Consider the following 27,237-nt stretch of genomic DNA (forward strand, 5'->3'; position numbering starts at 1 on the left):
TGACACATTGGTGCTCAGGATGCTGAGGCAGGAAGACTATGTCAGTCAAGATTAGCACGAAACACACATCCAAAACTATCTTTAGAACAGTTGTTTTTTGTCTAAGACAGTGGTTCTCAGCCTGGGGTTTGCAACCCCTTTGGAGAGTCACATGATTCTTTCACTGGGGTCGCATATCAGATGCTTACATTACAGTTCATAACGGTAGCAAAATTTTAGTCATGAAGTAGCAATGAAATAACGTTATGCTTGGGGGTCCCCACAACACGAGGAATGCATTAGGAAGGTTGAGAACCACTGATCTAAGATTAAGTGGTTTTTGTTTGTTTGTTTGTTTGCTTTTTGTTTAAAAAGAAAAGAAAGGGAAACAAGTAGGAAAGGCTCCATCAGACTCGGCCCTCAGCTGCCCTTCCTGTCTGACCCGAGTCTGCATCTTGTGTGTTCCAGGCAGGGGCTGAAATCTCCACTGTGAACCCGGAGCAGTACTCGAAACGCTTCAACGAGTTCATGTCCAACATCCTGACGTAGTCGTCTCTACCTTCTGCCAGGGCCAGACTGCTGGACAAGGGGTTGGGGGTCGGGAGAGGGAAAGGGTGTGTTTGGGCTAGAGAGGGTAGGGGGCAGAGGGGGGTCAGGAGGGCTTAGTAGAGGGGCTCAGCCTGTGACACAGGGCACACGGCAGCTCTACAGGGAGACACGCTGTTTGTGTGTGTGCCCATAGGATGTAGCCTTCCTTCCTGCCCGCCCTTGATAGGCCCCTCCGGGGTTCCCTCTTTGGTATCTTGTAACCTTTGTGATACCTTGGGGCTAGAGATGACTTGGTGGGTTTATTTGGGTTTGTCATCGCTCTGGGTTTGCTATTTATACTGCTCCACGTCATCACCCTAGCCGCCCTCCCTGTCCTGTCCGGCTCTCGGTTCCCTTCAGTTAAGACTGGCACAGGGGCCATGAGCAGCAAGTGCGCTGACCCACGAGAGGAGGCCAGACGCCTCCGGCAGCCATGTTTCTTCTAGACGGACTTTTGAATTTCCTGGAGTATTGTGCATAGTTTCCCTCCGTGTTTCCACCTTGGGTTCAAGTGAAATGTTGCATCCACTTCTCCATGCTGCCCTCGCGGAAGAACATTGCAGGCTGATCCCAGCATCTCGGACCAGAGTCAGAGGCCTCAGGGGGGAACAGGTTCATCTTCATGAGATGGTGAGTGCCCGGAAAGCAGCTGGGCCCTCAGACAGCTGGTTCTCAAAGAACCCGGTGGTCACCAACCCAGCCATCTGCGCCTCCGACCTGGAACTTTGATGTCTGTCAAGCCTGCTTCCCACTGGCTCAAGGGGAACTAGAGAGCATCTTCACATTAATCAGGACCCTTGTGTTTCAATGGCTGTTTCTCTTTGGAAAAAAAAAAATCCCAGAAACTAATACAGGGTCATGTGCATCATCCACATCCTAACTTCTGACCTCTGTGTGCAGTCAGGGGCAGAGCCCTAAGTACCTGGGTGCTCCCTGCAGAGACACCACTCCGAGCCCTGGCCTACCGTGTAGGTGTCTGCCCCCCCCCACCCCCTCCCGTGCCTGTGACTTCTCAACTTGGACAGCTTCAGCCAGCAAGGTGCTCCACCTGAGCTTGCCTGAGTCATTTGAGGATGTGACCCAGGAAAGCCTATTTGGAGGCCAGATGTGGGGTTTGACCCATCCCCAGCCACAGGGCTGATTTTCCTTGTTGCCCCCTCACCCTTTCTGAACTTGGGGTCTGCCTACAGGCCTCCTTGGGAAAGAGCGACACACCCTGCAGCCTCCTTCGGGATTCGGGCCCAGGGCCTCAGAAGGGAGCTACACAAGTCATTCTTATGCCACCAGAGTAACTGGTGGCCAGGAAGGAAAATGGCCCTGTTGGGCTGCACTGGGAGAGGTACATTCCTGCCTCCTCCCAACCCTCAGAAGGAATCAGGAATTTAGGATGAGATGGAAAGTGTGTAGGTAACCCCAAAGATGTGAAGCGGGTTTGTGGAACTATCTCGGGTGAACAGATGACTTCCCGTGACTGCCTCCCAGACTAGCCGAGCTCAGCTTCGGGAGCGGGAGCCACTGTGCGTCCTCCCTGCCCAGCGCTTCTATCTCTAGGGCTGCCACAGTGGATCAAAGGCCTTCTGGTGAGGCAGGTGGGAGCCACACTTCTTCCCAAGAAGAGTATAGATAAGGTTCTGGGGAGCAGAGCCGCAAGGGTCTGGGGAAGTACTCAGAACCACATGGTTCATGGAGAAATGTTTTAATTTAGGAGAGGGTTATATAGGAATAATGTCTGGACGTGATTTCCCACCTAACAATCAAGGGTGAAAACTCCGGATCCGCTCCAGTAGCCCCAAGCTTGGAAGGTGAGGTTCCTGGCCGATCCTGTTGTCATGCGTATGAAAAGTGTAACAATCTTATCATGCAACTATCAGATCTAACTTGTTTAACATTGAGTTTGTGGGGATTTATTTTTTTGTGTTTTTTTTTTGTATATTGTTTACAATTTTGAGAGGTAGCATTCTGTTTCAAATGCTCTTTGTTTTCCTGACAGTATTGTTGAATGGGTCAAAATATTTGAACTGTGGTTTGGTGGACTTTATTTGCATTGTTTTTTTTTTAAAGGTCATTCTCTGTGCTGTCTCCAAAACCTCTGGTTTGGCCCTCTGATTGCTTTGGCATTCATATGCTTAAAAGCTATTTATCTTGGTTCATACAAGTTTTCTTCCTCTTTGTGACAAAGATGTGCTATTTGACTTCAGTCTCAAAGTGATCTCTATCTTACATGTGCACACACACACACACACACACACACACACACACACACACAAAACCTGTGCCCTCTTCTGATTTCCCACCATTCACTTTCTGGACAGCAAGCAAGGGCCAGGAAGAATGGCCCAACCATCTTATGGCATCCAGAATCATTTCGGGTCTTCCAGGAGTAGAACTTTAAGAATAAAGACCCAGACAGTTGGGTGAGGCCTGAATGCAGGAAGGGGACGGAATCCTCTTCTCATCAGGCCACTTTCTGTGTACTGTCCAGTTACAACTTCTCTGGTCCCCGTCCCTCTAGCGGAGAGCGTGAAGCTGAGGAAGTATGTGTCACATCCAGCTGAAGAGAGGGCACTGGGAAGACGCTGACAGACTAAATGGCCTCAGGCTGTGTTCCCAGCGGGAAGCCCTGGCCTGTGTCTGGGGTGCAGGGCAAGAAGTGAGGCTCTGCAGCAGCGCTCAATCTCTCCTCATCTAGCTCAGGGGTTACTGGTCTGTGGCTGGCGCCATGAGTGGCCCCCAGGCTCTTCTCAGTGGCTCTGTAGTTCCCCCCACAGGCAGCTCTTCCTCCTCCCTCCCCAAATCATTTTTCTTCATCCTGGGCTTTAGCCCTGAACAGGTCAGGTCCCCTGGTAGTGTTCAGGGCAGAAGCCGCTGGAGTCCTGCCAAGCCCTGCCTTTGTCAGTGTGCCAGGCCTGCCTGGGGAGGTGGACCAAAGACCTAGGACTTCCTCAGTAGCCAGTTCAATTCCCCCATTGTCTTTATGGATTCAGGTTGAGAGGGAAGAACATTAGCTGTTTCTAGCACTTGACCTTCTCCAAAGTGTGACAGTGGCTGTGGTTTCCTGAGTTTAGAGACCACCTTTGTGGCAGTAATAGGGGCTGGGGTCTAAAGGGAAACACATTTAGACAGCTGCTCAAAATCTGCCAGCCTAGTCCTCCTCTGATATATGCCACTTAGGAAGACTGACTCAAGGGGAATGAGACTCAGCTATCCATTAGCAGGTTGAGACACCAGGAAGGAGGCTGGGGAAGGAAATAGTAGAAGAGCCTGTCACTTACCTGCCCATAGCCAATTCTGTTAAAGGGGAGTCCTTACATTTGGGGAGGGACATCTGCTCGGCACATCTTGGCAGCAGGTCAGAACATTGAACACACAAAATGTGAATGAAGTCTGGATTCACCTTTGGGACCGCCAGGATTAAAGTACCACCCACCACATGTGACTTCTCCATTTCCGGCTGCAAGTTCCATTTTTTTAAATAGGAATTTCACCCCTGTGCTTGTCTAATGTCTGCTCTGAACAGTTCGAGCCCCTGTTACTGTTTTAAAATGCATGCGTGTTAAAATGAATCTCCAACTGGAGGACAAAATAAAACTCGAAAAGCTTTGTGTACATCTGGTATGTGAGTCCTTTGATGCAAGCCACCCCTCTTTAAAATTAGAATCCTGTCCCCGTTTTAGAGGCTGGGGCAAAATCAGTATATGGTTTGGAGAAGCAATATGACAACAGCCCACTCTGAGATGCAATGGTAAGGTCACAGCACTGGGTGGGATGCCTACAGATAAGCACCATGGACCGCCCCTTCCTTCACTGCAGCTATGGAGCCCCATCTCCCAGCTGGCTGTGGCTTTGACTGCAGCATCCTCCTCCAGCTTTCCATTTACATACGTGTCTACATACATGTACCTTATAGTACTTGGGCTGGGGTGTTTCTCAGTGAACAGTGCTTGCCTAGCATGTGCATGGCTCTGGGTTCCATTCCCAGTGCACGTGCATGCATGTGCGCACACACGCGCGCACACACACACACACACACACACACTTTAGTAGCTCTCAATGTGGATCTGGACCAGCCATGATCAGTGGCACCTGGGATTCAGAACAAAACTCTGAGCTCATCCCAGACCTTCTAATTCAGAAAAGTTAAAAAAAAAAAAAAAAAAGGCAGCCAGATCCCACCATGGTTGTGTGTATGGAAGGCAGACACAAGCCTGGGATGTGGTTAGTGGTAGACTACTTCCCAATATTGAAGGCCTTGGGCTCGATTTCCCCGCCCACGCACTGCAAACAATTATTTTAAACAGGAGTGAGTTTGAATGGGCCCTCCAGACAATACAGAAGCTGCCCGGGAACCACGCAAACATCCACTTACTGGGGCACTAAATCTGCTACAGGTTTCAAGATAAGCTACTGTGAGCCAGACCGTCCTCGTGAAGGAGGAGACCACGCCCCACCACCCCAGGTGATGAACTGAAGACAAAGAGAAAAGCTGACCTCGATGGTTCACGGGTCCTGGGCCAGATTCTACTGTCACACTGCCAGCGGAGCTTCATGAAGGAGGTCTAGGTTTGGGGGTCAAATAGAACACCAGTTCACAATCTTGCAACACCACTTAGCAAGTAGATTCGGACACTTGTGTTAGTGACCAGCCCAGCACAGCGCAGGCGTCAACTGGGGACTAGCAAGGAGCCCCATGTGTGCCAACGAACCAAGGCAAGTCTAAAGAAAACAGGGCTGGGGTGTAGCTTGGTAGCAGAATGTGTGCTTAGCATGTCCAAGGGCCTGGGTTCAATTCCTGGCACCAAACAAAGACGAGCAGAAGTGAAAGAAAAGCAGTTTTATTAAAAAGAAAAATAACAAAAGGAAACCGGGACCAGAGTGCAGGGTTAGTCCATCCGGGCCTTCAGTGTCCTAGTGGTGATCTTGTCCTTTTCACTGCCAAGGGAGAAAAATCACACATGCAAATAATCAGACATACTGTTCTCCCCACCTGCCTCCCCTCAGCCCTCAGCTGTAAGAACGGGCAAGGCTGCCCAGCACCTGCTGCCCTCAGGCCGTTATAAAGGCAGCATGGGCAGGGGCAGGTGAGTTTTTCACCAGACATGGTGTCTGCACCGAGACACCCTCTAAAGGAGCAGAGCCCCCAGGCCTACAGAGCACCCGTGTCTCACTGCAGTGGGCACAGGAACTCAATTCTACTTCTCATGGTAAACAAGCAGGACATTAGGACACTATACACTATTCCATTCTGTCAGGTTCCTGGTGAGAGCCTCGGACAAACAGGGAGAGAGCTTCTCGGGTCTGGCTAAAGACTGGGATATGGGACGAGAACCATGCGCACAGCTCTGGGCTGCAGACCGGAGGGTGTGTGGAGGAAGCAGAGCCGCAGGCACTCAAGTGGCAGGAAGCCACTGCCCGTGGTCATCCCTGATACTGTGGGGACACTATTAGGGAAGGAAAGAAATGCCCACTGTGAGGAGACTCAGGGTCCCAGAGTGCTATCGGACAGGGGCCTGGAGGGACTGAGCAGCACCTAGCTGCCTACTATAGCAAAGCACTTGCTGTTCTGGGCCTACTGTCGGCTCACTCCTTCCTTCTCTGTCCCCTTCTTTTTTTGAGACATGGATTAACTTTTTAGCTCAGGCTAATCTTGAATTCAAAATCCTCCTGCCTCAGCCTCCCCGGTGTCAAGAATAGGAATGTCCCCCACCTTGCCCCTCTCACCATGCTCTGCCTCCAGTGGTACCCCAGTGGGAAAGGAGGAGCTCAAGCGTGAGGAGGTTCTAGACTCCTCCCAACTCATACTCACATGATGTGAACAATGACGCCCATGCCCGAGACAGCATCCCGGTCCACGGCGTTCAGCATGGCTTGGGAAATGGTCTCAAACAGGTGTTCTGGATCCTGCCAACAGAGCAGGGCTTTCAGACTGGGACATGTTCCTTCTCAGCCCTTTTAGTTTTGAAACCCCTGAAAGCATGACCTTGGGCAAGTGTCATAATTATATCCTCTGACAGAGCCTCAGTTCCCCCACTGTAAAATGAAGAGTAGCTCTGCTTGGTTCATGGGTCAACAGAGGCAATGTTCTTCCCGGCCAGCCGGCCCAGGCGGAACTTCTGGAGACCCTCAAACGGAGCAGCGGCCTGCTCGCTTGCCACACCCTCCTCTCCACTTCCTGCTGCACAAACACTGTCTATGAGGCCATGGGTTCAGGGGCCAGCCCTGCCAGACAGCGCTAACTTACCATGTTGGGCTCCCAGAGAGACTCGCACATCCCATACATCTGTTCGGAGCAGGTTCCACTGACTACAAAGTCGTCAGTCACCATGGGGCAGCCAATGAGGTCTAGAGAGCAAATGAAGGGCTTAAAGGTCTTCGGGTCCAACCCGGCAATGACAGGCTCTGTGTAGTAGGGACCAAACCTGTGGCCAGGGCGAGAGAGAGTCCAGAGGTCAGGGTTACTGGCTTTCAAACTCGTCTGTTCAGACCAGGGAGGCTACCAAGAAATTGAAAGTGGCTGGATGTGGTAGTACACGCCTCACCCTGGTATTCAAGAGGCAGGAGGACCGAGCTGGACAACAACCCGCACTATAAACAAAACCCTCTGGATCTTAATGGCAAGTTCAAGCTGAGCATAGTGACACATGCCTTTGATACCAACATTTGGAGGCAAGTGCATATCTGTGGGTTTGAGGCCAGCCTGGTCTACATAGTGATTTAGAGTTCAGCCAGGGCTATACGGAGACCCTGTCTCAAAAAGTAAACAGACAAAAGACACACACACACACACACACACACACACACACACACACACACACACACAAGGCTGAAGGCTGAATACTGAATGGCCAGTCCCAGAACAAACTACCCATGTATCTCCTTGGTTTGTAGCACTTTTTTGGGGTTTGTTTTTGTTTTTTGAGATAGTATTTCTCTGTGTTCTAGAACTCACTCTGTAGACAAGGCTAGCCTCAAACTCACAGATATCCACCTGCCTCTGTGCTGTAATGGTCTTGTACACTGTAAAGACTTGTCACTCCTATTGGTTTAATAAAATGCTGATTGGTCAGCAGCCAGGCAGGAAGTATAGGTGGGGCGACCAGACTAGGAATAATTCTAGGAGGTGGAGGGGGGATCCCTAGCCAGAAGCAAGATAAGAATGCCTTAATGAGAAAAAGTACCAAGCCACGTGGCTAAACATAGACAAAAATTATGGGTTAATTTAAGTTGTAAGAGCTACTTAATAATAAGCCTAAGCTAACAGGCCAAACAGCTTATAATTAGTAAGCCTCTGTGTTTCTTCAGGACTTAACGGCTACTGGACTGGGCAGGACAGAAACTTCTGTCTACACCTCTGCCTCCTTCCAAGTGCTGCCTGATGGTTTGTGGCACTTTTTTTTTTTTTTCCTGAGGACATGGTAAGTTCCAGGACATAGCAAGTTCCAGGACAGCCAAGAACAGCTATACAAAGTAGAACACCTGCCTAGTCTGTGCAAGGCCTAGGTTCTATCCATGCACTGACTGGGGAAAAAGCAACAACACAAGCTTGAGGGGCTGGACAGATGGCTCGTGGTTAAGAGCACTGGCTGCTCTTCTAGAAGACCTGAGTTCAATTCCCAGCACCCACATGATGGTTCACAACCATCTATAGTGGGATCTGATGTCCTCTTCTGGCATAATGTACATGCAGATAGAGCACTCAATATATAAAATAAATAAATAAATAAATAAATAAATAAATAAACAAACAAACAAACAAACCTTTAAAAAACAAAACAAAACAAAAAAAAGAGCACTTGTTGCTCTTGCAGAGGACCTGGATCTGCTTCCCAGAAACCGCATAACACCAGTTACAGGACAACAGGGTGCACATCCATGCACATAAAAACAAAAAAGCAAACCCATCAATCCCTAGAATCTAGAACCTAGGTCAAATAATGTTGCAAAACCCTGAGCAAGTTCATGGGTTATCTGGATTCCCTGCTGCAAGATCCAAGCAAACTCATGGACTACCTCGATTCCCTGCTTTTGAGGTCACTTCTTTTGTTCCTACTTGATTGTCAGACAGACGCAGAGAACTCAGAAGTATCAAACTAAGAGACTGCTGCCTGTCAGAATGGATGGGAGGGCAGGTCATATGAGCCAGATAGCCTCGGGGCCAGCCATGGCTAGAGTGAGTCTGTCTCAGACAGGAAGGATGGGGGAGGGGAGGAAGGAGAGAAAGGTGAGAAATGAAGGAAAGGGGGAGGCCAGGGAGAAACTGTCCCCACAGCCCCGCCCCCGTTGCTCGGCCTCACTAAGTCTCTGCGCCTCCACACTCCCCCCACTGCCAGCCTTGCTCCCACTCACCGTTTCTCATACAAGAGGTTGGCCACCATGCTCATGAGGGTGTAGGGCTTGATCTGCCGACCTTCCTTCAGCTCATACAGATTCAACCGGAACTTGAGGCGCTGGGCACTGGGGTAGAAGCAGGGAGTGATTCATTGCTAAAAGGCCTTCAGCCTGCACGGCCAGGAGTAGCACAAGGACACATCCCAATTTCTGTCCCTACCAAGGAAGGATGGAGCCGGTGCTGTGTTCGCTGATGAGAAGGTGCTACAAAGGACGACCTTGTGTCCCCCAGGCCACCTCAGAGTTTCAGAATGGTCCCCACATAGAACACACCAAAGGTGGCATTAAAATAGACAAATCAGCATCAGGGCTGGAGAGAAGGTTTTCAGTGGCTAAGAGCACTTGTTTTTGAGGCCAGCCTGGTCTACGAGAGCTAGTTCCAGGACAGGCTCCAAAACTATAGAGAAACCCTGTCTCAAAAAAACAAAAAACAAAACAAACAAAACAAAACAAAACAAAAAAACACCACTTGTTTTTGTGAAGGACCTAGGTTCAATTCCCAGCACCCACATGGAGGCTCACCACGCCCTCTGGCACCAAGCATGTGGTGCATAGACATACATGTAGGCAAAGCACTCATGAATAAAATTTTTAAAAATTAAAAAAGTTGGGGCTTGGCAGTGGTAGCGCATGCTTTAATTCCAGCACTTGGGAAGCAGAGGTAGGCAGATCTCTGTGAGTTCGAGGCCAGCCTGATCTACATATTGAGTTCCAAGGACAGCCAAGGCTACACAAAGAAACCTTGTCTCAAAAAAAAAAAAAAAAAAAAAAAGTTGGGGCTGGAGTGATGGTTTTCAGCACTAAGAGCAGTGACTGCTCTTCCGGATGACAGGGTTCGATTCCTAGCACCCACATGGCACCCTGACACCCGCACACAAGCATAAATGCAGGCAAAACACTAATGCACATAAAATAAGAATAATTATTAAAAGAAAAAAGAGCTGTCTCAAAAAAAAAAAAAAATCACACCTTTCCCTCTAACATGTAACAGCCCTAACCACTGGATCTCAGTCTCCACCTGCTCACAGCAGGGACTGTCTTGAAATGTCGCTTGACAACAGACCTGCTGCGCACTAGGCTGGATGTGCCTTATATGAAACGGTATTGTTTCCAATCACTTTTTAATATGGAACAGTCCCCAGGGTTTTCAAAGACCCTGGGCTCCGATGTGCTGAAATAATGTAAATGCCATGAGAATGGTTCTTCTAGCCCAGTGTCTGGGAACACTGACAAGAAAAACATTGAGCCTGTTTAGTAGAGATGCAATCTTTTCCTCCTCTAGCTCTGCAGCCCAGGCTAACCTGGAGCTCACTAGGTATGCCAGCTAACCTTGAGGTAGGTGTCATTCTCCTTCCTCAGGCTCCCTAATGCTGGGATTATAAACATGAACCACCATGATCATCTTTTTTCCTTTAGCAAATGCTAGAGATTAAACCCGGGGCCTTGTGCTTGCTAAACATACATTCTCCCATCGAATTACAGCCCCACTCCAGCAGAATATTTTCATTCAAGTTAGACCAATCTGATGCAGAACCTTTAGACACAGAGGGTGGGCTGTATTACATTTAAAAGGCCCCGGGGTGGGGGGGAAGAAGGGGTTGCTTGGGGAGATGGAGCAGTGGGTAAGAGCACTGGCTGTTCTTCCAGAGAACCCAGGTTCAATTCCCAGCATCTATACAGGAGCTAACAGCCTTCTGCAAGTCCAGTTCTGGGGAATCCAACAACCTCTTCTGGCCTCTGGGGGCCATGACATGCAGATGGTGCACAGGCATACATGTGGCAAAACATAAAATAAGTCTAAAAATAATAATAGTAATAAATAATGACACGGGGGCTTAGGCATGTGCTCCACAGCACATCACATGTTTAAGCATTTAAAATTCTGGTCTCAGCTTCTAGTACCAGGAGGGATGGAGGGGAAGAGGGATGGAGGGGAAGAGAAAGAGGTCTGACTCGACCTCAGTGCTCGAGGAATCAATGAACGATTCTTTCTTTGGCCTCACAACAGCCACTAAGGCCAATCAGTGACAGCCTGCAGGGTACCATCCCTGAAGGCAGTGAGTTGGTCAACAGGCAAAACCACCTAATGCCAAGACTGCCTAGTCCAGTTCCTAAAACCCACTTGGTACCCTGACCTCCAAACACATGTGGCACCTGAGCATACAAACACAATAATAATAATAACAACAACAACAACAATTTTTAAATGTAGGGGCTGGAGATACGGCTCAGTAGTTAAGAGCAGTGACTGCTCTTCCAGAACTGACTTCTATTCCCAGCATCCACATAGCAGCTCACACAACCACTGGTGGTGGTGGTGGTGGGTGCTGTCCAATGCCCTCTTCTGGCCTCTGCAGGTACTGCATACATGTGGTGCACAGAGACATATGTAGGAAAACACCCATACACATAAAATAAAAATAAGAAAAATAATAATAAATATATTTTACTTTTTAAAGTCCCATCCTTGCTTTCCCCATCGCCAACCACAGCAATCAAAACCTGCACGCTCGGGCCACCACAAACCACGACCTGTTGGCTTCCCCTTTTAGACTCTTCCATCTCTCAAAGCACTTAGCCACTGTCAGCTAGGTAAGTGGGCAGTTAACACCTACCAGCTCATCAGGATTAGTTACCGCTCTGCCACCTAGTGCTTTAGGGTGCAAAGCCTTTGTTGGCTTCAGAGACCAGCACTGGGGTCCTGGCTTGCATTCATTAATGTACATCTTGAACAAAAGGCTGAGACTCTCAATTTCTTCATCTGCAGAATGAAACAGCTAGCGAGTAGTATTAAGACCATGATTAAAGGACTCCCCTGAAAAGATGCTGCCTGGAGAGTCCAGCTGCGGTGGTATCTGGCAGATGGCTCACATCAGAATACTCAAGACAAGTTGGTCAACGAAGACACCAGGGTGAAGGCGGGGCCCTGGAACACTTACACTGTCTGGACGTCGGTGGCCAGCCCGGCCAAGCCTATGTAGAGCCTGTCACCCATGGGAAAGATTTTCTGGAAGTCTGTGGTCACCATCTGGGCCTGGATCCCGAAACGCCTGTCCGCGGCGATGGCCACACAGTTCTTTCCCTTCATGGCCATGACGGCCCCTCCGTTATAGGACATAATAGACTGGAGACAGACAAATCAAGAGGCTCAGTTCATGGAGCTATGTGTTGCCATAACCTTCAGCCCAGTCTCCGGAGGTCCCTGGAAGCACGGAGCTCCGGCACTAAGATGGGCCCGGTGGGGCACCCAGGAACCGCACTCATCCGCACGGTCCTGGATGCGCATTCTACCGACCACCAGGCCCTCTCCGTCCCGGATGCAAGCCTTTCCCGTCCACGCTTTCCATTCCCATCCCAGTCTCCTTCCCTTCACTCCCCAATCTCACCATGATTGCGCTCTAGTCGGACTCCGATCGCCACTGCGATTCTTGTAAACCGGCTCTGGCTTTCTCTGGGTCAACGCTTTCGCAGAGCCTCCCCATTGGCTGGTAGGCCGACTCTGCCCGACAACTCCAGTTTTCTATTGGATAAGCATCCCGTCAGTCACAAGTACGCATAGTTTGGTTGAGACACCAAAACGGAGGTATGGAAAGCGGAAAGTGAAAAGTCACTGTGAGTGCGGAAGAGCCTGCGGTCCGGGGCATGTCGGGATCTTGGCGGACTTGGACTCCCCCTCCCACCCCCGCCACCCCGGAGCGGGGCGGAGCTGGCAACACGTGGGATGGGGACGCGGCCTTGTAGAGCTTGGGCTGTACCTAGGGTATCCCTGGGCTTGCTGTGGCGCTGTGGGAAATGGGCATTTTACTCTAGCTAGCTGACTTCGTATATTCATTCACAAATCCCTACAGCTGTTGTGTACCCGGGCGCTCATTCATTGCAGAATGGGAAGAGGACCGAGGTTTCGTGCTGCGAGGGTTCAACAGCAGAGGGGGGTTTTGTTTCGTCGTTGGTGGATCATTTTTGGGGGTTGGGGGAGCTACAGGTTGTTCAGCTTTTGGAGTCCCTCACCCCCATCCCTGCAGGTCTCTGTTCACTATATAAAGAAACGTTCCATGTCCTTCCACATCTAAGTCACTAACCGAGAATAGCCTGGGCCAACCGCACCGGGGCAACCCAGGTGGGACGTGCGTGTCCTACGCCTTCTCCTCCCGAGCCCAACCCCCCTGGTTCTCCGGCCACGACTCCCTGTTCTTCGGGATCTCAGTTCTTTCGCTGGAAAAGCTGCAGTGACTACTTGCACTATTGCCGCTCTTGCGCCATATCGCGGTCGCTACTATTGACTCGGCTCTCTGCCTCACTAACAACTGTCACCGTCTCTGTGGCGCAATCGGTTAGCGCGTTCGGCTGTTAACCGAAAGGTTGGTGGTTCGAGCCCACCCAGGGACGGCTGGGTTTTTGAGTGTAAATTTATTTTTTAAATCGCAAATGCTCAAAAGCCAAATTCTGTACCGAGAATCATTGTATTTAGAAATTCGTTGTGGTCAATGACAGGATTCCCTACTAGAGTCTCGCCACTACTACTCACACTCTTTTCCCCAATCTGGATTACCGGAAAGCAAAACACAGGTTTCTGTCTCGCTGCCGTGTTTCGCAATGCATTTTTCCTAGGACTGAGAATGAATTTGCTGTGGAGGTTGGACAACTTTCCATTGTCTGTGTTAGTGGCGATATAAACTTGAAATAGGACATCTGTTCCGAAAGAAACAATCAGGAAAGAAACCTCGGGGACAGAGTGAGGGATAAAGGGGAAAGAATCTAGCGGTGATCTACAAAGAAAGGAATACGAGGAGGGGACCTAAACGGACATAAGTAGGGGAGTAGATAAGATTCCCCCTAAACAGGAAAAGAGACACCGAGCGAGAAGAATGAGGAAATAGATGCAGAGATGGACAAAGGGTATTGTTTGCAGGAGGGAGAGGTGTGAAGGACACAGAGGTAAAGCTGCACAGGAAAGCAGTGGCCATTGTCGCCATTTTACAAGGGATCTATCTCCTCCTTGCAGATCTCCTGTACACACTGGAAACAGTCCTTGCCTTGACGTCCCAGGTTCCTGCCCGTTGGGACATATGTCTGATAGTGACCCTCCCCATGAGTAGCTATCAGCTAGAGGACCGGTAGGATACAGGCAGCATGGAGGGAAGTAAGGGTTCTTCATGCTTGCAGAGGTGCGCTGGCGGAGGTGGGCAGGAAGCCGCTGCTTTCCTTGAGGAGAACGTTCAGGGGACTCTCAATCAGTTCTCTGGACACTTGGCTCAAAGGAAGTCTCTTCTGGACTCTCTCGTGTTTGCATGCCCGTATGCACAAGCCTAGAGGACCCCTGGCGCTTCAAAAGGCGAAAGGAGAAGGGTCTTTTCAGGCTCGACCTCAGTGTTCCTGATTTAAGTCAAAACCCAGCCTACCTACTCTGCCTAAAGCAATACTTGACAGTGGCACGTGTAGAATTAAGGCTGAAAGACTAGAGAACTTCGGATGTGGGAAGGGCTGCTCTCCTGATAAACCAGAGAAGCTTAACAATGTCTCAGCATCGATGATTTACTGGCGTTTTAGTGGGCAGTGGGTCTTTGGGCATGCTCCTCCTCTCCAGCGGTTTACACGGAACTGGAATCTAGCAGCTGTTTGAGGAGTAAGTGGATACCCATTTAATAAGCAAGGCAGCCAGGGGCAGCCAGACCTTCCCGGGTGCCAGTATTTGATGGAACCGAGATTTCCAACGCCCCTTCAGGTTTCTCTTCTTCGGGAACTTCTAGTGGAAGAATGGCAGAGACGGGGTCCCTGTTGCGGTACCCTTCGTGCTAAACACTTGTGTTCGTTATAGCAGAGTCCAAGATACGGAGACCCACTGGTCCTGATGACAGTGGGCGTGTCTAATTCGAGCCCCCTTTCCACTCGAGTCTGTGAGCTCCTGGTACCCGATAAAGGGACTGAGAAGGTAGCAGGTGACTGATTCTCCCGGGGACTCTCCCACTCGCCCTGGGATCACCCGGTCTAGGCGGAAATTTCTCCCGCCCTTCCTCTGAACCCTCATTCAACTAGCGCGGGCTGAGGACTGAAACTGGGTTCACAGGGCTCCTGGTAAGCCAGCGTGCAAAAGCACACAGTCCGGAGGCACCCCAACTTCGGGGCTGCTTTAGGCTAGGGACAAGGAGAGGAGGCGGGCGCTCCGAAGCTCAACGAAGATTCGTTCCCTACTCGAGCCAATCCACGGTGCTGGCGCTTAAAGGCATTTGAGGCCGGATAATAGAGCCCTTTGGAGGGAAAGTCAAGTGGCTACTCCCAATAAATCAGAAGGAACGAATAAGCGAAATCGAGCGACCTAATGAGGCCCAAGGTTCTTGTGGTAACGCAGAATCGATTCGCTTCCTCGGCGCCGTCTCTTCCAGCTCTCCTTCCTCTCCTGCCTGGGGCCGGGGCCGTTGGGGACCCGAGTGCAAGCGCTGGGTGGAGCCGAGAGTGACCGTCGGAGTCGGCTGGCACCGGCCGTCTTCGCGCTCGCTGGCTCCCCCGCGGCGGCGAGGGAGGCGCGCCGGCGGCGAAAAGGCGCGCGTCCTCTCCCGACTCCTCGCTTCCTATTAAGCCCGGGCCTCTCGAATTCGGCTAGTTATTGTGTCTCTGGCCCAGCGCCCGAGTTCGTGTCTCGGGCTGCTCTCCCCGCCCCGGATTGCGTTCCATTCTTCTCCGCCCGAGCACGCCGAGCGCGCCAGCCTCGGCCACAGCCAAGCCCCCCGGCCACCGTGCGCTCCCTGCGAGGTGCGGAGTCTCCGCTGTTTCGGGGGAGGGGGGAACGGACACGCTCCGGGTCTCTCTCTCTCACACATACATACACACTTAGGAATCTCAAGAGAATATCAGCTGGAGTGAGTAAACCTCGCTCGGACGCGTGGCCGCCGGCGCCCTGTCCCCCGCCCAAACGCCCTTCGGTTGTGGCAAGGCATCGGTTACTGCAAAACACATTTCCGCCCAGTCTGCATCTCACCATTTTCCAAGCTCCCCAGCTACAGTAGGGATCGCAGGGTCGGTGGGAGAAAGGGGACACACTTATTTTAGGAGGAAGAGGTATTATGACTGGAGGTAACACAACAGGATCTTTCCTTCGGGTTCAAGGGATCTGTCTGGGTAAAAGGGGGTCTCGGGTTTGGGGGTAGCCCAGAGCACGGGGAACACGGTGAAGAGCAGCTAAGCTAGCCTCTCCTCTCCTCTTTCCCTCTCTGCAAACATCCTGAAGGAATGAGGTCACGTGGGTGAGTAGTGGGCGGGACCTACTCTTGTCTGGAGGAAAAAAAGCCATTTTGTCGCCCCCCCTCCACGGCCCCTCCCCTCCCCTCTCATCCCCTCCCCTCCCCACTCTCCCTCCCACCCCAAGCTGCTCTTACAAACTCCTTTCTTACCATAGGTTTCTCCCCTCCCGCCGACCGAGCGAGCGACAGGGCTGTGGCCCCCCTCCCCTCCCTTCCCTCCCTCCCTCCCATCCCCCCCTCCCCGAGACCCACCGGACCCCGAAGCCAGGTAAGCGGACGCCGACTCGCGCCTGCCTCCTTGCTACCTCGTAAGCGTTTGGGGCTGGCGACTCGGGCCGGTCCACCTTTCCCCGCAGACCCCAGTGGGAGCCGGGAGCCCCGGCCTGGCCTGCCGATCGCGTCCCCTTCCCGCCCCGCCAGCCGCTGTCCAAGCTCGCCCCGTCCGCCTTTCTTTCTCCCGTTCCCGGTCTCTCTCTCTCTCTTTTTCCCTTTCCTCCTTTCCAAGATGGCCGAAGTGGATTCCCCCTCTTAACGATTTGGCGTCTCCCTCGACCACCTCCTCTTTGTGCAGCAGCCCCCTGCTAAGACCCTGCTCGCGAGGTATCGAGGGGGAGGGTCCGGGCGGCCACGAGGGCTTTGGGGACACTCGCTAGGGTGGGTCTCACCCCCACCCCAGTGTCTCCACCAGCTGGAACAGATTGGCTCTGGCAGATCAGCCCCCTCCGAGTCGGGCAAGGGTCGCCTCTCGCGTGGGCAGTGAGCGTGGTAGACGCGCGAGGACTTGAGGCCCTGAGGAAGGGGACTTGGCCTTCTGGTGGCTGCAAGGCCGGGGGAGGGCGCCCTAACTGCTGGGGTCCGGATCTTGGGCACCTCCCCCAGAGGTCCCTTTCCCCAGTCCTGGTGCGAGGCGCCCCGCCCCCTCCCTGAACCACCTCGCCAGAGCTTTTCCCCTACATCCCTCCTGGGGGCCCCACCAAAGTTTGGCTCTAGGGAAAGGAGGGAGTGGCCACTCGGTCACTGGGGTGCCTGATCCTTTGACCTGAGCTCTGGGGGAAACAGGAGTGGAGCGGGTAGAATGGGAAAGAGGAGAGATTTAGCATGCTCTCTCCCTTTCACCAGTAGTGGCCAAGGGGTCTGATCCTTTTTCCATGGAGCGGCGGGAGCAAATGGAAGCGGCTACTCTTTCTTCCCTGAGCCCTGGCGTAAATAGCTCTGAAAGCTGGGGAACCCTGGGCCTGCAGACACCCTGCGCCCTTCTTGTCTCCTAGGGGCTTCTAGTCAAGGCCCCCCCCCCACTCCCCGGGTCTACCTAAAATTGCTGTGCTTGGCTTGAGTGAGGAGGGTGTGTATGTGTCAATATTAAATGTTTTAAGTATATACCGGTGTTACCTCGAGTTTTCCCTGCCTCTTTGTCTCTCCTGGCCCCCAGCCTTGCTCCCGCCATCCCCCGATGCTGCCTCAGTCTCTCTTGGCTCCCTCTCACTGAGGGAGGGGTTTCTCTTAGCCAGCTCACACAGTCCTGGGCCTCCCACTCTGGACTTCTTGCAGTTGCAGCGTTCCTGAAACTCATGACCTCCCCCCTACACACACACACACATCCCTATCCCTGCTCCAAGATGTTATTACTGTAATCGGAGGAGCATAAAGCCAGCTCTGTTGCAGCGTTTTGGTAGAGAGGTTTTCCCAGGGGCTCCCCTGGTTTAAGGTTGGGGCTTGTGCACTTAGAACCTGTGTTTGGAATGCGGTAGGAAACAGACTCCACGATCCAGTCCGGCTGTCGCTTGTTTCTGTTCAAGTTGAACTATTGGGAGGTGAGCAGAGAGGAGGGAAATGACTCCCAGAGATCTTGGTTGATAGAGCTGTTGCCATGGGAACAGAGAGAGCCTGAAGTGGAAGAGGTTACATATTGTATAGGTCAGATGTCAACCGCAGCCCTCCAGCCTCTGGCCCCAGAGCAGAGTTGGGGGTCGAACTGCCTTTGTTGCTGGAACGCTTAAATTATAATTTACCCTGAGAAGACCAGGGGTTCATAGAAGGTTAATGTTGATGGCTCCGGTTTCAGGCGGCATGTGATGGGGTAGATGGGAATGGTTTCTACATCTGTGGAGTGGGAGTCTGACTCCTGTCTAGCTGCGTGTGTGGTGGTGTGTGTCTGGCCAAGTGTCTATGTGCCTTGTGTGTGACCGCCCTTATCTGGTTCTGGGTGCTGTGGACAGGAGACGAAGGGGGTGTGTCTGGCTCTGGATACGTTTGTGTCTTGCAGTTGTTGCCCTGCGTATATTCTTTGGGTTTTTGGTGGGTTTTTTGTTTTGTTTTTGTTTTACTATTATTATTTTCCTTTTTTTTTTTTTCTTTTAAATTGTCTTCAGGAGCTGAGTGGTGGGGAGAAGAGGCTTCCAGCCTTTTTCCAGTGTCCAAGGGCAGGAAAAGACGAGAGGGTGTGCTGGTCTGTACCTGAACACACGAGTTCTGCTTAGCTGGGACTATGAAGCTGGAAGAGGAACCAACACTAGGAATTCATGTCTACACACTATACTCTGGCTTACTCTGTTCCCATGGTGCCTCAGTTTCCCCCATACTGTGGGAGTGGTGTAGGCATTAACTTTTGCCTCCCTTTCAGCAGGCCTAGTGTATGGGGCTTCCTGCCCACTAAGTAATTAAGTAACTACCCTCCACCCTTCTACCACTGGCTCAGTTCCTCAGTAGAGTAAGCAGCACCCTCTGGGTACCAATGTAGGAAGAGCATCACAACAGGAGGCTGGCAGATACTTGTCCGAGCATTGCCCGCCCCCCCCACCATTTAGCTGTGTGACCTTGGTTGGACAAGTCACATCTGTAAAATGAGAAGACTTCATAAGAGGCTTTCAAAGATCACATCCACCTCTGCTCTGCTAGTCTGGTGGTAGGATGTGACCTTGAATGACCTCTCACAGCCTGGGGCTTCTTTTGGCGCACCAGTGAGGCAGAGGGCTGTGGCTGGTGTGCCTGGGACCTCCCTCTGCCTTGACAGAAGCCAACACCTACCTACAGGAGAGAAGGAAGTCTGGTTTCCTGGAGAGATGGGAGGTGTCTGTCAGCAGAGGCTGGGAGCATGGGGGAGAGACACAGATGGGCTCAGATGGCAATGAACTGTGAACTAGGTGCTGACCAAGCCCCTTTCCTGCCTGGGGCCCCTGGGAGCCAAGAGCTAGGGCCAAAGAGAACAGAGACCAAGACTTCAGATAAAGCCACACGTGCACGGCGTGAGTGTGTGTGTGGGGGGGGAAGGGGTTAAACAGATGTAGTTGGGACTGGCCTCTTCAGCTTCGTGGAGACCAGTTGCAAATGACCTCTGTCCCTTTTCTGCTTCTTGGGACCTCTGCCTTTCCTTTTTCCTTTCACGGGCCCTTTGTCCCTTTCGTCTGTCCCCTCCAGGCTGTCCCCTCCATAGTGATGCAGTGCGTCATTCCTTTCCCTCTTCTTCCCCCAGCACCAGGGCCCCTTGCATGGGGAGGAAGGAATACAGGTCCTGATGCTGGGCAGGGAAATGGGGAGGGGATGCTCTGGGAACTCAGACCTCCTGTTTACAGACACTCTTGGCACCTGCTGACAGGGCCCTGTAGGTAACCATGGCAATCAGGTGAGGAGCCAATCAGTGCCTCTTGTGGCTTTCTGAGGCCCCTAGGGATGGGGATGGGGAACAGGGAGGTTCTCTACTCCCAGGGGAGACAAGGAGCTTTTCAGTCCATAGCATCTCCTTCCCTTAACTACCCTGAGCCCAAAATGGGACCTGGGGGCTACTCTTGTGTGAACCTCAGAAAGATGAACCGAGTGGGGTTTGTGTGGCTTCTCTATCTGCAGATGAAGTGAGCGTGTGCCTGAAGTGGCTGAGGCATTGTGAGGAGCGCATATATTTGTGTGTGTGTGTGTGTGTGTGTGTGTGTGTGTGTGTGTGTGTGTGTGTGGTGCGTGGTGCATGGTGCACGTGTCGGGGAGACCTTACCGTAGCAACCTGGCTGGATCCTACTCTGATACAGTTTACATCTCTGTGTGCCTCTGGACGCAGACACACACAAGGCAAGCAGTCACATGAAGTACCTTTGGAAGCCCAGACAGCACGTACACACGGTGGCTATTACCCATGCTCAAAGAGACAGCCACTTGGAGTTTCTTCTATCCTCTGGATGGTTGTAATAATATTTGGGCTTCTTGCCAGGGACTATGTTACCATGGAAACAACTAAACAGTAGAGTAGCCAACAGCTTCTTTGAAACTGTGAAGGGGGACCCATGCAGGGAGGACCAGCTAGGGCCACCTATAGGGGCAGAAACTTTGCAGGCCAGCGGTGGCTGCCTCAGCGCCTCTGGCTGGCTTCTTCCCCTCTTTCTTTTCTGCAGCTTGGTGTCTGTCCCAAGTGTGGCCTTTGTGTCTACCCATCTATCCCAGTCTCTGGCCAGGTGCCCTGGGGCCTTATTGGCTGTTTGGGTCCAGGCCAGGCTCATCCTGGGGTCTCTATAGAAACTGCTGATCCTGGCTGTGAATTTCTTGTCCTAGAAAAGCCAGCGTGGTGGCTTTAGAAATCTTTCTGGAAAAGAGAGAAGGATGTGTGTTGTAAAGGAGTCGCTGGGGCTTAGCCAGCCTCTCAAGCCCGGCTCCTGGACTTTTGCTGTGGGAGAGACGGAAAGAGGCAGCCTTCTCCGGTCCAAAGTCAGAGCCAGCTTTGAAACGACCTTGGCCTGCTAGGGCCTAGCCAGGTGCACTGGAGAGCTGGGGACAGAGAATGCTCTCTGCCCAGTTTTGGCAGGTGTCTAGGAAAGCCTGTGGTTTGTTGGTGGATAGGCTGTGAATAGGTGGGAGAAGTCACCACGTTAGGATGTGGTGGGATCCCAGCCGCACATGAAGCAATTCTGTGTTCATCAAAGTAGGTTCCTGGACCACGCACACACTGGAGAGCACTCAGTGTGCTACTGGGGGGTGGATCCTGTGGGGTGGTTCTCACACAGGGCAGTAAAGGTCTTCTTGCCAGGCTCTTGGACTACCTGTAGAGTCCAGTGCCAGGCTGGGCCTGCAGTGCCAGGCTGGGCCTGCAGCTCCTTCATAACTTGGGACATAATGAAAACTAGCCTCAGGGTTTCCAGCCAGAAGGCCAGGTCAGCACATGGTAGCCTTGCAAGGAGCTGTATGTATCCAGGGACATTAGAGGAGGGAGTGTGAGGGGCCTGTGTCCTAATGTCCCTCATGGCTTCCCCATGACAAATCTCTCATGGCTGGGGCAGCGATTCATTTTGGTCTGTGAACGGAGTTGTCTGGACAATTTCTCATAGCTATTAGTACTTGGTAAATATTTGACCACTTGAATGGATATGGTTGGAATCAGAATATTGTTAAATTTTTTTTATTACATTTAGTGCATGTGTGTGTGTGTGTGTGTGTGTGTGTGTGTACATTTGCAAGTAGCTAAAGGACAACCTGCAGCCATTGCTTTTTTCTCTCCTTCCACCATGTGGGTCACTAGGCTTGGCTGCAATTACCTTTACCTGGTGAGCCCTATCACAGGCCCATGACTCCCAGGAAGATCTTTGCAGGGCTGGTGGTTGAGACAGGGTTTCTCTGTATAGCTTTGGGAACCTGCCCTCGAACTCGCTCCACCCGTCTGCCTCCCAAGTGCTGGGATTAAAGGTGTGGCCACCACTGCCCACTGGCTCCCAGGAAGATCTTTTAAAGCACCTTCCCTTTCATTTTCCCACCCTCCCACATCTATCCTCAAGAGTTGGTTAGTGCTTCTTACAGTCTGGCTTCAGTATTTCCTACTGCTTTCGAGATGGTCCACAATCTTGTTTCTCAAAGTTACAGACGCTTCCCGAGAGCCCCCAACACCCAGTGAACACTCAGAGGGAGGCCCAGAAACAGCCAGCCTCAAACACATGCCTGGTTCCACATCTGAGACAGAGAAGTGGGGGGGCTCAGGAAAGCTATATTGACAGAAGCAGTGTGGGGAAGTGGCTGAGGGCGGCTGGGTTTCTGATCCCATTTCTGTTTCCCAGGGTGACACTTCCCAAGTCTCCTCAGTTCTGACCCCTGGCATCATGCATCGAACCACACGGATTAAAATCACGGAGCTGAACCCTCACCTCATGTGTGCCCTCTGTGGGGGCTATTTCATCGACGCCACCACCATTGTGGAGTGCTTGCATTCCTGTGAGTTCAGTGCTGGGGTGCTCAGCGTGGGGACGCTGCCTGGGGACACTGGAGAGCAGACCCTGGGTCACCGAGAAGCTGCCAAGAAGGGACAAAGTGGGGGTAGTCCTGGACCCAGTTCATTCCAGGGACAGTGTTAGAAGCCTCCCCTTTCTCTGATAGCTCTGCCTCAAGTTTGACCCCTGAAGACTCAGGGGTCACTCACTTGCACTGTCAGATTGTTCACAAGAGATCCAGGACCCGTGGGATGTCTTAGCAGGCTGGCTAAGAGGAGCCTTAAGGCTTGGTACACTGTGTATGTTAGGCAGAACAAGGACACCCTCCTGTTTCACAGAGACACTGGGCCTAAGGGTAGACAAGGCGCAATGGACCAGATGTGTGAGCACACTGCCATGTTGGGTCTGGGAGCAGTCCTGAGCTCCTGGGTCCTGGTGGGAGGGCCTGGGCAGAAAGGAGTTCTGATTGTCCTCTCTCTGTCCACACCCCAAGTCTGTAAAACCTGCATCGTGCGCTACTTGGAGACCAACAAATATTGCCCCATGTGTGACGTCCAGGTTCATAAAACCAGACCACTCCTGAGCATCAGGTAGGCTTGTGTCCCCTTACCCTGCCTCCCAGTGGCTTCCAGCTTGACCTAGGCTAAGAAATGCCCGACTGAGAACCTGCATGCCTGGGTGCTGGGTTTAAAGGGGTACAATGCTGATCCCTGGCTGGAGGGATGAAGGTCCCGTGGCTGCTAACGTTCATGTACGTTCCTTCCCAGGTCAGACAAAACCCTCCAGGACATTGTCTACAAGTTGGTGCCTGGGCTTTTTAAAGGTACCCCAAGCCCCTGTGTTGTCCTGCTCACCTTCCCCATTTCCCAGCTGTTGCCCACTCATTGCCCGCCTCCTTCCTCTAGATGAGATGAAACGGCGTCGGGACTTTTATGCAGCATACCCGCTGACGGAGGGTGAGTGTGCTCGCGCTCGAGCATGTTCTGGTTCCTGAGGGCCTAGGGCCGCCCCAGCTGTGAGGGTTGAGGGTACCAGCTTTGGCCCTCCCATCTCCACCAGACATCCCTGCTAGAGAGTGTTGTCCAGAGAGGGTAGGGCTCAGCCTCTGAGCCACCCACTCCCATTCCCTAGGTCCTCAGTCCCTTGCTCTATCTTTGACCAACCCCTCTGAGCTGTCTCCCTCTACAGTCCCCAATGGCTCCAATGAGGACCGCGGCGAGGTCCTAGAGCAGGAGAAGGGGGCGCTGGGCGATGATGAGATTGTCAGTCTTTCCATTGAGTTCTACGAAGGAGTCAGGCAAGTTCAACCAAGTTCAGCCTAAGCCCCTTTTTCACCCTGGCCCATCCTCCAAGACCCCATCGGACCTGTGCATTTGACCCAGCAAGTGCACGATCTTTTGCTCCCTTCCATCTCCTCCAGGGACCGAGAGGAGAAGAAGAGCCTCATGGAGAATGGGGATGGGGACAAGGAGAAGGTGAGTGTTGGGGCCTTCACAGGAGTGAGCTGCGCACTGAGAGTTCTATGGGATAGACCTTCTCACTGGGACCTCTCCCCCACAGACAGGGGTGCGCTTCCTGCGATGCCCAGCAGCCATGACTGTCATGCACCTCGCAAAGTTTCTCCGCAACAAAATGGACGTACCCAGCAAATACAAGGTGAATGCCTGCACCGTCTCAGACATCGGGGGTCCATCAGTGTGTCTGGTTGGTGGGCATCCCATCATCACATGGTTAAATAGCTGGACCTGCAGGAACGGGTAGGCTAGCCCAATTGTTTAGGATAAGATAGTCTGTAATTGTTGTAGTTGGTGTGCAAAAGGCCCAAGAACAGGGAACTGTGTGTGCAAAAAAAATGTCAGGCCTTCAAGAGGGTCAGGGAGACTGGAGAAATGGCTCAGTGGTTAAGAGCACCAGATACTCTTCCAGAGGACCTGGGTACAATTCCCAGCATCCACGTGGCAGCTTATAACTGTCTGTAACTCTAGTTGCAGGGGATCTGACACCCTCACACCAGTGCACATAAAAGAAATAAGTTAAATAAATTGAAAAGGGGGGGACTGGAGAGATGACTGCTCTTCCAGAGGTCCCGAGTTCAATTCCCAGTAACTACATGTTAGCTCACAACCATCCGTAATGAGATCTGGTGCTCTCTCTGGCCTGGAGTCATACATGCAGGCAGAACATTGTATACGTAATAAATAAATAAATCTTTAAAAACAAAACCCAAAAACCCGATGGTCAGGGAGCTCTTAGACACAGTAACACAGGCTCCCTTGTAGGTCTCTGAGTCAGCTGACCCTGCTTCTTTGACACACTCCGAGATGCTGCTCCTGTGAAGGCTTCACTTAGCCTAGGGCAGGGAGGCAGTAGGTGCTGTTGCATTCACCAGTTAGGGCGATGCAGGCTCGGGGCCATCATCAAGGGGGTCCCTTTGGCCTTGCTGGCTCTCTAGGAGACCTAGAGAGAAGCTTCCCCTTCCCCATCAGCAGGTTGAGGGACGGTCTGGAAGGGAAGTCACATGCACAGTAAGGAGGAGCCTCCTGCAAGCCATCTTTTGATTCGCTCATGTCCAACCCCCTGGGACTCCCACCCTGGCAGCCAGGGGTGCAGCTGCCAGGCCTCATGGTGTCATTTTTCCCCTCCAGGTGGAGATCCTCTATGAAGATGAGCCCCTGAAGGAATATTACACCCTCATGGACATTGCTTACATCTACCCCTGGCGGAGGGTGAGCCTGTGACCAGGTGGTACAAGGTGGGGGCAGTACCAGGGAGGAGGTCCTACTGGGCCTGGCACTGGTCAGTGGCAACAGTGACATGAGACACCCTCTTCTATCAGGCAGTTCATCCCTTGTCCCTGGAGCCAGGCCTGGCCCTGGTGCCTCCTCATACCAGGTCTGCACTGGGCCATTTCTTTCTTTGTTTGAGATAGGTTCTCTCCTTGGCTAGCCTCAAACTTGGTATGAGGTCCAATCCTCCTGCCTCATTCCCCCCCCCCCCCAGGTGCTAAGTACCACACACCTGTTGCTGATGCCCTCCGCTGGCTCTTACCATCCAGACTTGGGGTCAGCAGTAAGAGTGGACACCGTGGCAAATGATGGCCTTACACCCCTACCTTCGTCTCTTACACTCTTTCTTCACTGGGTCTGCTCTCATCTGACTCTCCACTCTACAGGCCCTCTCTCTTCCCCTCTGCTCCTAGTTGGGTCCTGGTTTGGATGCAGGGATGGGTGGCCCCTGATTGTTCTTTCTGCTGACATTTTCTGTTCTTATTGCTGGCCTCTTCCTTTTCACCACAGAATGGGCCTCTCCCCCTCAAGTACCGTGTCCAGCCAGCCTGCAAGCGGCTCACCCTGCCCACAGTGCCCACTCCCTCAGAGGGGACCAACACCAGTGGGGCATCAGAGTGTGAGTCTGTCAGCGACAAGGCTCCCAGCCCTGCCACCCTTCCGGCCACCTCCTCCTCCTTGCCCAGCCCTGCGACCCCATCCCATGGCTCTCCCAGCTCCCACGGCCCCCCTGCTACCCACCCTACCTCCCCCACTCCACCTTCGACCGCCTGTGGGACCACAGCTGCTACCAACGGGGGCACGTCGAACTGCCTGCAAACGCCATCCTCCACCAGCAGGGGGCGCAAGATGACTGTTAACGGAGCTCCTTGCCCCCCTTAACTTAAGGAAAGGGACCCTCTCCCGCAGCAGCCACCTCTCCCCCTCCCTTCTACTTTTTCTGGTCCCCTTTTTCCACCTTTGACTTTCCTGGTTCCTCCCATCTTCAGAGTGGGAGGTGGGTTTTATAAATAAATCTATCTATATATATAAATATATATATGTACATAGGAAAAACCAAATATACATACTTATTTTCTATGGACCAACCAGATTAATTTAAATGCCACAGGAAACAAACTGTGTGTGTGTGTGTGTGAGTGTGTTTGTGTCTAGGGGGTCTTCTGTAGTTTGCTCTGCTCTTCTCCGGGGGGGGGGTACCTGGTGGTCTTATGAAGCCACTGGAAGTATTAAAGCCCTCCCCTGTATTCGTTCTATTTCCCAGGGCAGAGGGCATGTTGGGTCTCCTAGCTGACCAGATAATGGGGTCCATCTCTAAGCCCCCCCATTGTTGAATGTCCAGAGAATTGCTAAGACAGTGCCTTTAAAAAGTGTGGTTTGTCCTCTGGCTGCGAGGATCAAGTGGCCATGGAGAAGGCATCTCCCTCACCTCCTTGGACAGTGGGACCCTTGTGCAAAGAATAGATGGTTCTACCTTTATCCCCACCCCCCACTTCTTTTTTTTCTTTTTTCCTGTGTGTGGCCTTTGCGTCCATCACTTATCTTTATGGAGGAGAAGGTTGAGGCTATGGGGAGACCCCAGCCCTGCAAAGTCTATGTGTGACTTTCCTTCTGCCCTACCCTGACCCAGGAACTCCTACTAGCAAGACTGGAGGAGACACTCAATGGGGGCCTAGAGTGAAGGGTTGGGGCGTGGAACCCCGGACAAGCACAGACTTGAGATCTGCCAAAGGCCAACAGCTTTCTAGTCCACTTCCCCTCCCCTAGCTGAGGCCAAGCGGGGACAGGACAGAGGTATTAGAAGCACAAGGAAATAAGATGGAAGCTGACCCCACTTTACCTAGCAGACCACCTACTAGGGGCTGACCTTGCCTACCTGGTTTCCTCAAGTGTACATAGATGGGGGGGGAAGGTGGAGGGAGACCAGGGTATTGGATCGGGTATGTGAGGTCCTGAGCCCGTGGGGTCTCTTGGCACCATGTCCTGAGTCTGAGGTTCTGTGACTGTACCCACCTGTCCTGGGTCATTTGTATCTCTTGGTTTTGTAATAAATGCTGCATACTCTTGTGCCTGTGGTTCTTTGGGGCAGAG

At 52.2% G+C, this 27,237-nt stretch overlaps 3 protein-coding genes and 1 non-coding gene across 7 annotated transcripts in view; 3 read left to right on the forward strand and 1 right to left on the reverse strand.

Annotated features, from left to right (window-relative positions):
- Positions 1-4,173, forward strand: part of Pip4k2b (phosphatidylinositol-5-phosphate 4-kinase type 2 beta) — a 28,524-nt gene extending 24,351 nt beyond the window's left edge. Inside the window, exon 10 of the mRNA XM_038328166.1 lies at positions 448-4,173. Within this exon, the coding sequence (XP_038184094.1) occupies positions 448-528 (81 nt within the window). The 3' untranslated portion in view covers positions 529-4,173. The remainder of the gene's footprint in view (positions 1-447) is intronic.
- A 1,210-nt stretch (positions 4,174-5,383) lies between these two features.
- On the reverse strand, positions 5,384-12,459 carry Psmb3 (proteasome 20S subunit beta 3). The gene is made up of 6 exons (XM_038326930.1): positions 12,339-12,459; positions 11,892-12,076; positions 8,911-9,018; positions 6,806-6,983; positions 6,371-6,465; positions 5,384-5,496 (listed from the first exon to the last, which is right to left on the reverse strand). Exons 1-6 carry the CDS (start codon positions 12,339-12,341, stop codon positions 5,448-5,450), a joined length of 618 nt encoding a protein of 205 aa, XP_038182858.1. The 5' UTR covers positions 12,342-12,459; the 3' UTR covers positions 5,384-5,447.
- Positions 12,460-13,264: 805 nt separating this feature from the next.
- Positions 13,265-13,338, forward strand: Trnan-guu. The gene has a single exon. It is a non-coding gene; the product is annotated as a tRNA-Asn (tRNA).
- Positions 13,339-16,382: 3,044 nt separating this feature from the next.
- On the forward strand, positions 16,383-27,213 carry Pcgf2 (polycomb group ring finger 2). Of its 4 annotated transcripts, XM_038328659.2 has the most exons (12): positions 16,429-16,455; positions 18,557-18,633; positions 22,211-22,364; positions 22,854-22,950; positions 23,128-23,183; positions 23,266-23,316; positions 23,549-23,657; positions 23,781-23,835; positions 23,921-24,016; positions 25,006-25,086; positions 25,361-25,422; positions 25,657-27,213. In XM_038328659.2, exons 3-12 carry the CDS (start codon positions 22,253-22,255, stop codon positions 25,997-25,999), a joined length of 1,062 nt encoding a protein of 353 aa, XP_038184587.1. In that variant the 5' UTR covers positions 16,429-16,455; positions 18,557-18,633; positions 22,211-22,252; the 3' UTR covers positions 26,000-27,213. The 4 variants fall into 4 exon arrangements, with proteins under 4 accessions (XP_038184588.1, XP_038184587.1, XP_041910951.1 ...); XM_038328660.2 differs by lacking the exon at positions 18,557-18,633 and having other exon boundaries at positions 16,383-16,455; XM_042055017.1 differs by lacking the exon at positions 25,361-25,422.
- Positions 27,214-27,237: the final 24 nt, after the last annotated feature.

Source organism: Arvicola amphibius, chromosome 4, assembly GCF_903992535.2.
Source record: "Arvicola amphibius chromosome 4, mArvAmp1.2, whole genome shotgun sequence".
Taxonomy (NCBI): domain Eukaryota; kingdom Metazoa; phylum Chordata; class Mammalia; order Rodentia; family Cricetidae; genus Arvicola; species Arvicola amphibius.

Bases quoted from the DNA above. Each gene is read 5' to 3' on its own strand.
- Psmb3 (XM_038326930.1), bottom strand. The intron at 9,019-11,891 runs GTAAGTGTTCCA...CTTCTACCCCAG, and splicing joins GCCACCGACGTCCAGACAGT to TGCCCAGCGCCTCAAGTTCC. The intron at 6,984-8,910 runs GTGAGTGGGAGC...CCCTGGCCACAG, and splicing joins AACCTCTTGTATGAGAAACG to GTTTGGTCCCTACTACACAG.
- Pcgf2 (XM_038328660.2), top strand. From the start codon at position 22,253: ATGCATCGAACCACACGGATTAAAATCACGGAGCTGAACCCTCACCTC. The intron at 23,184-23,265 runs GTACCCCAAGCC...TCCTTCCTCTAG, and splicing joins GGTGCCTGGGCTTTTTAAAG to ATGAGATGAAACGGCGTCGG. The intron at 23,317-23,548 runs GTGAGTGTGCTC...CTCCCTCTACAG, and splicing joins AGCATACCCGCTGACGGAGG to TCCCCAATGGCTCCAATGAG.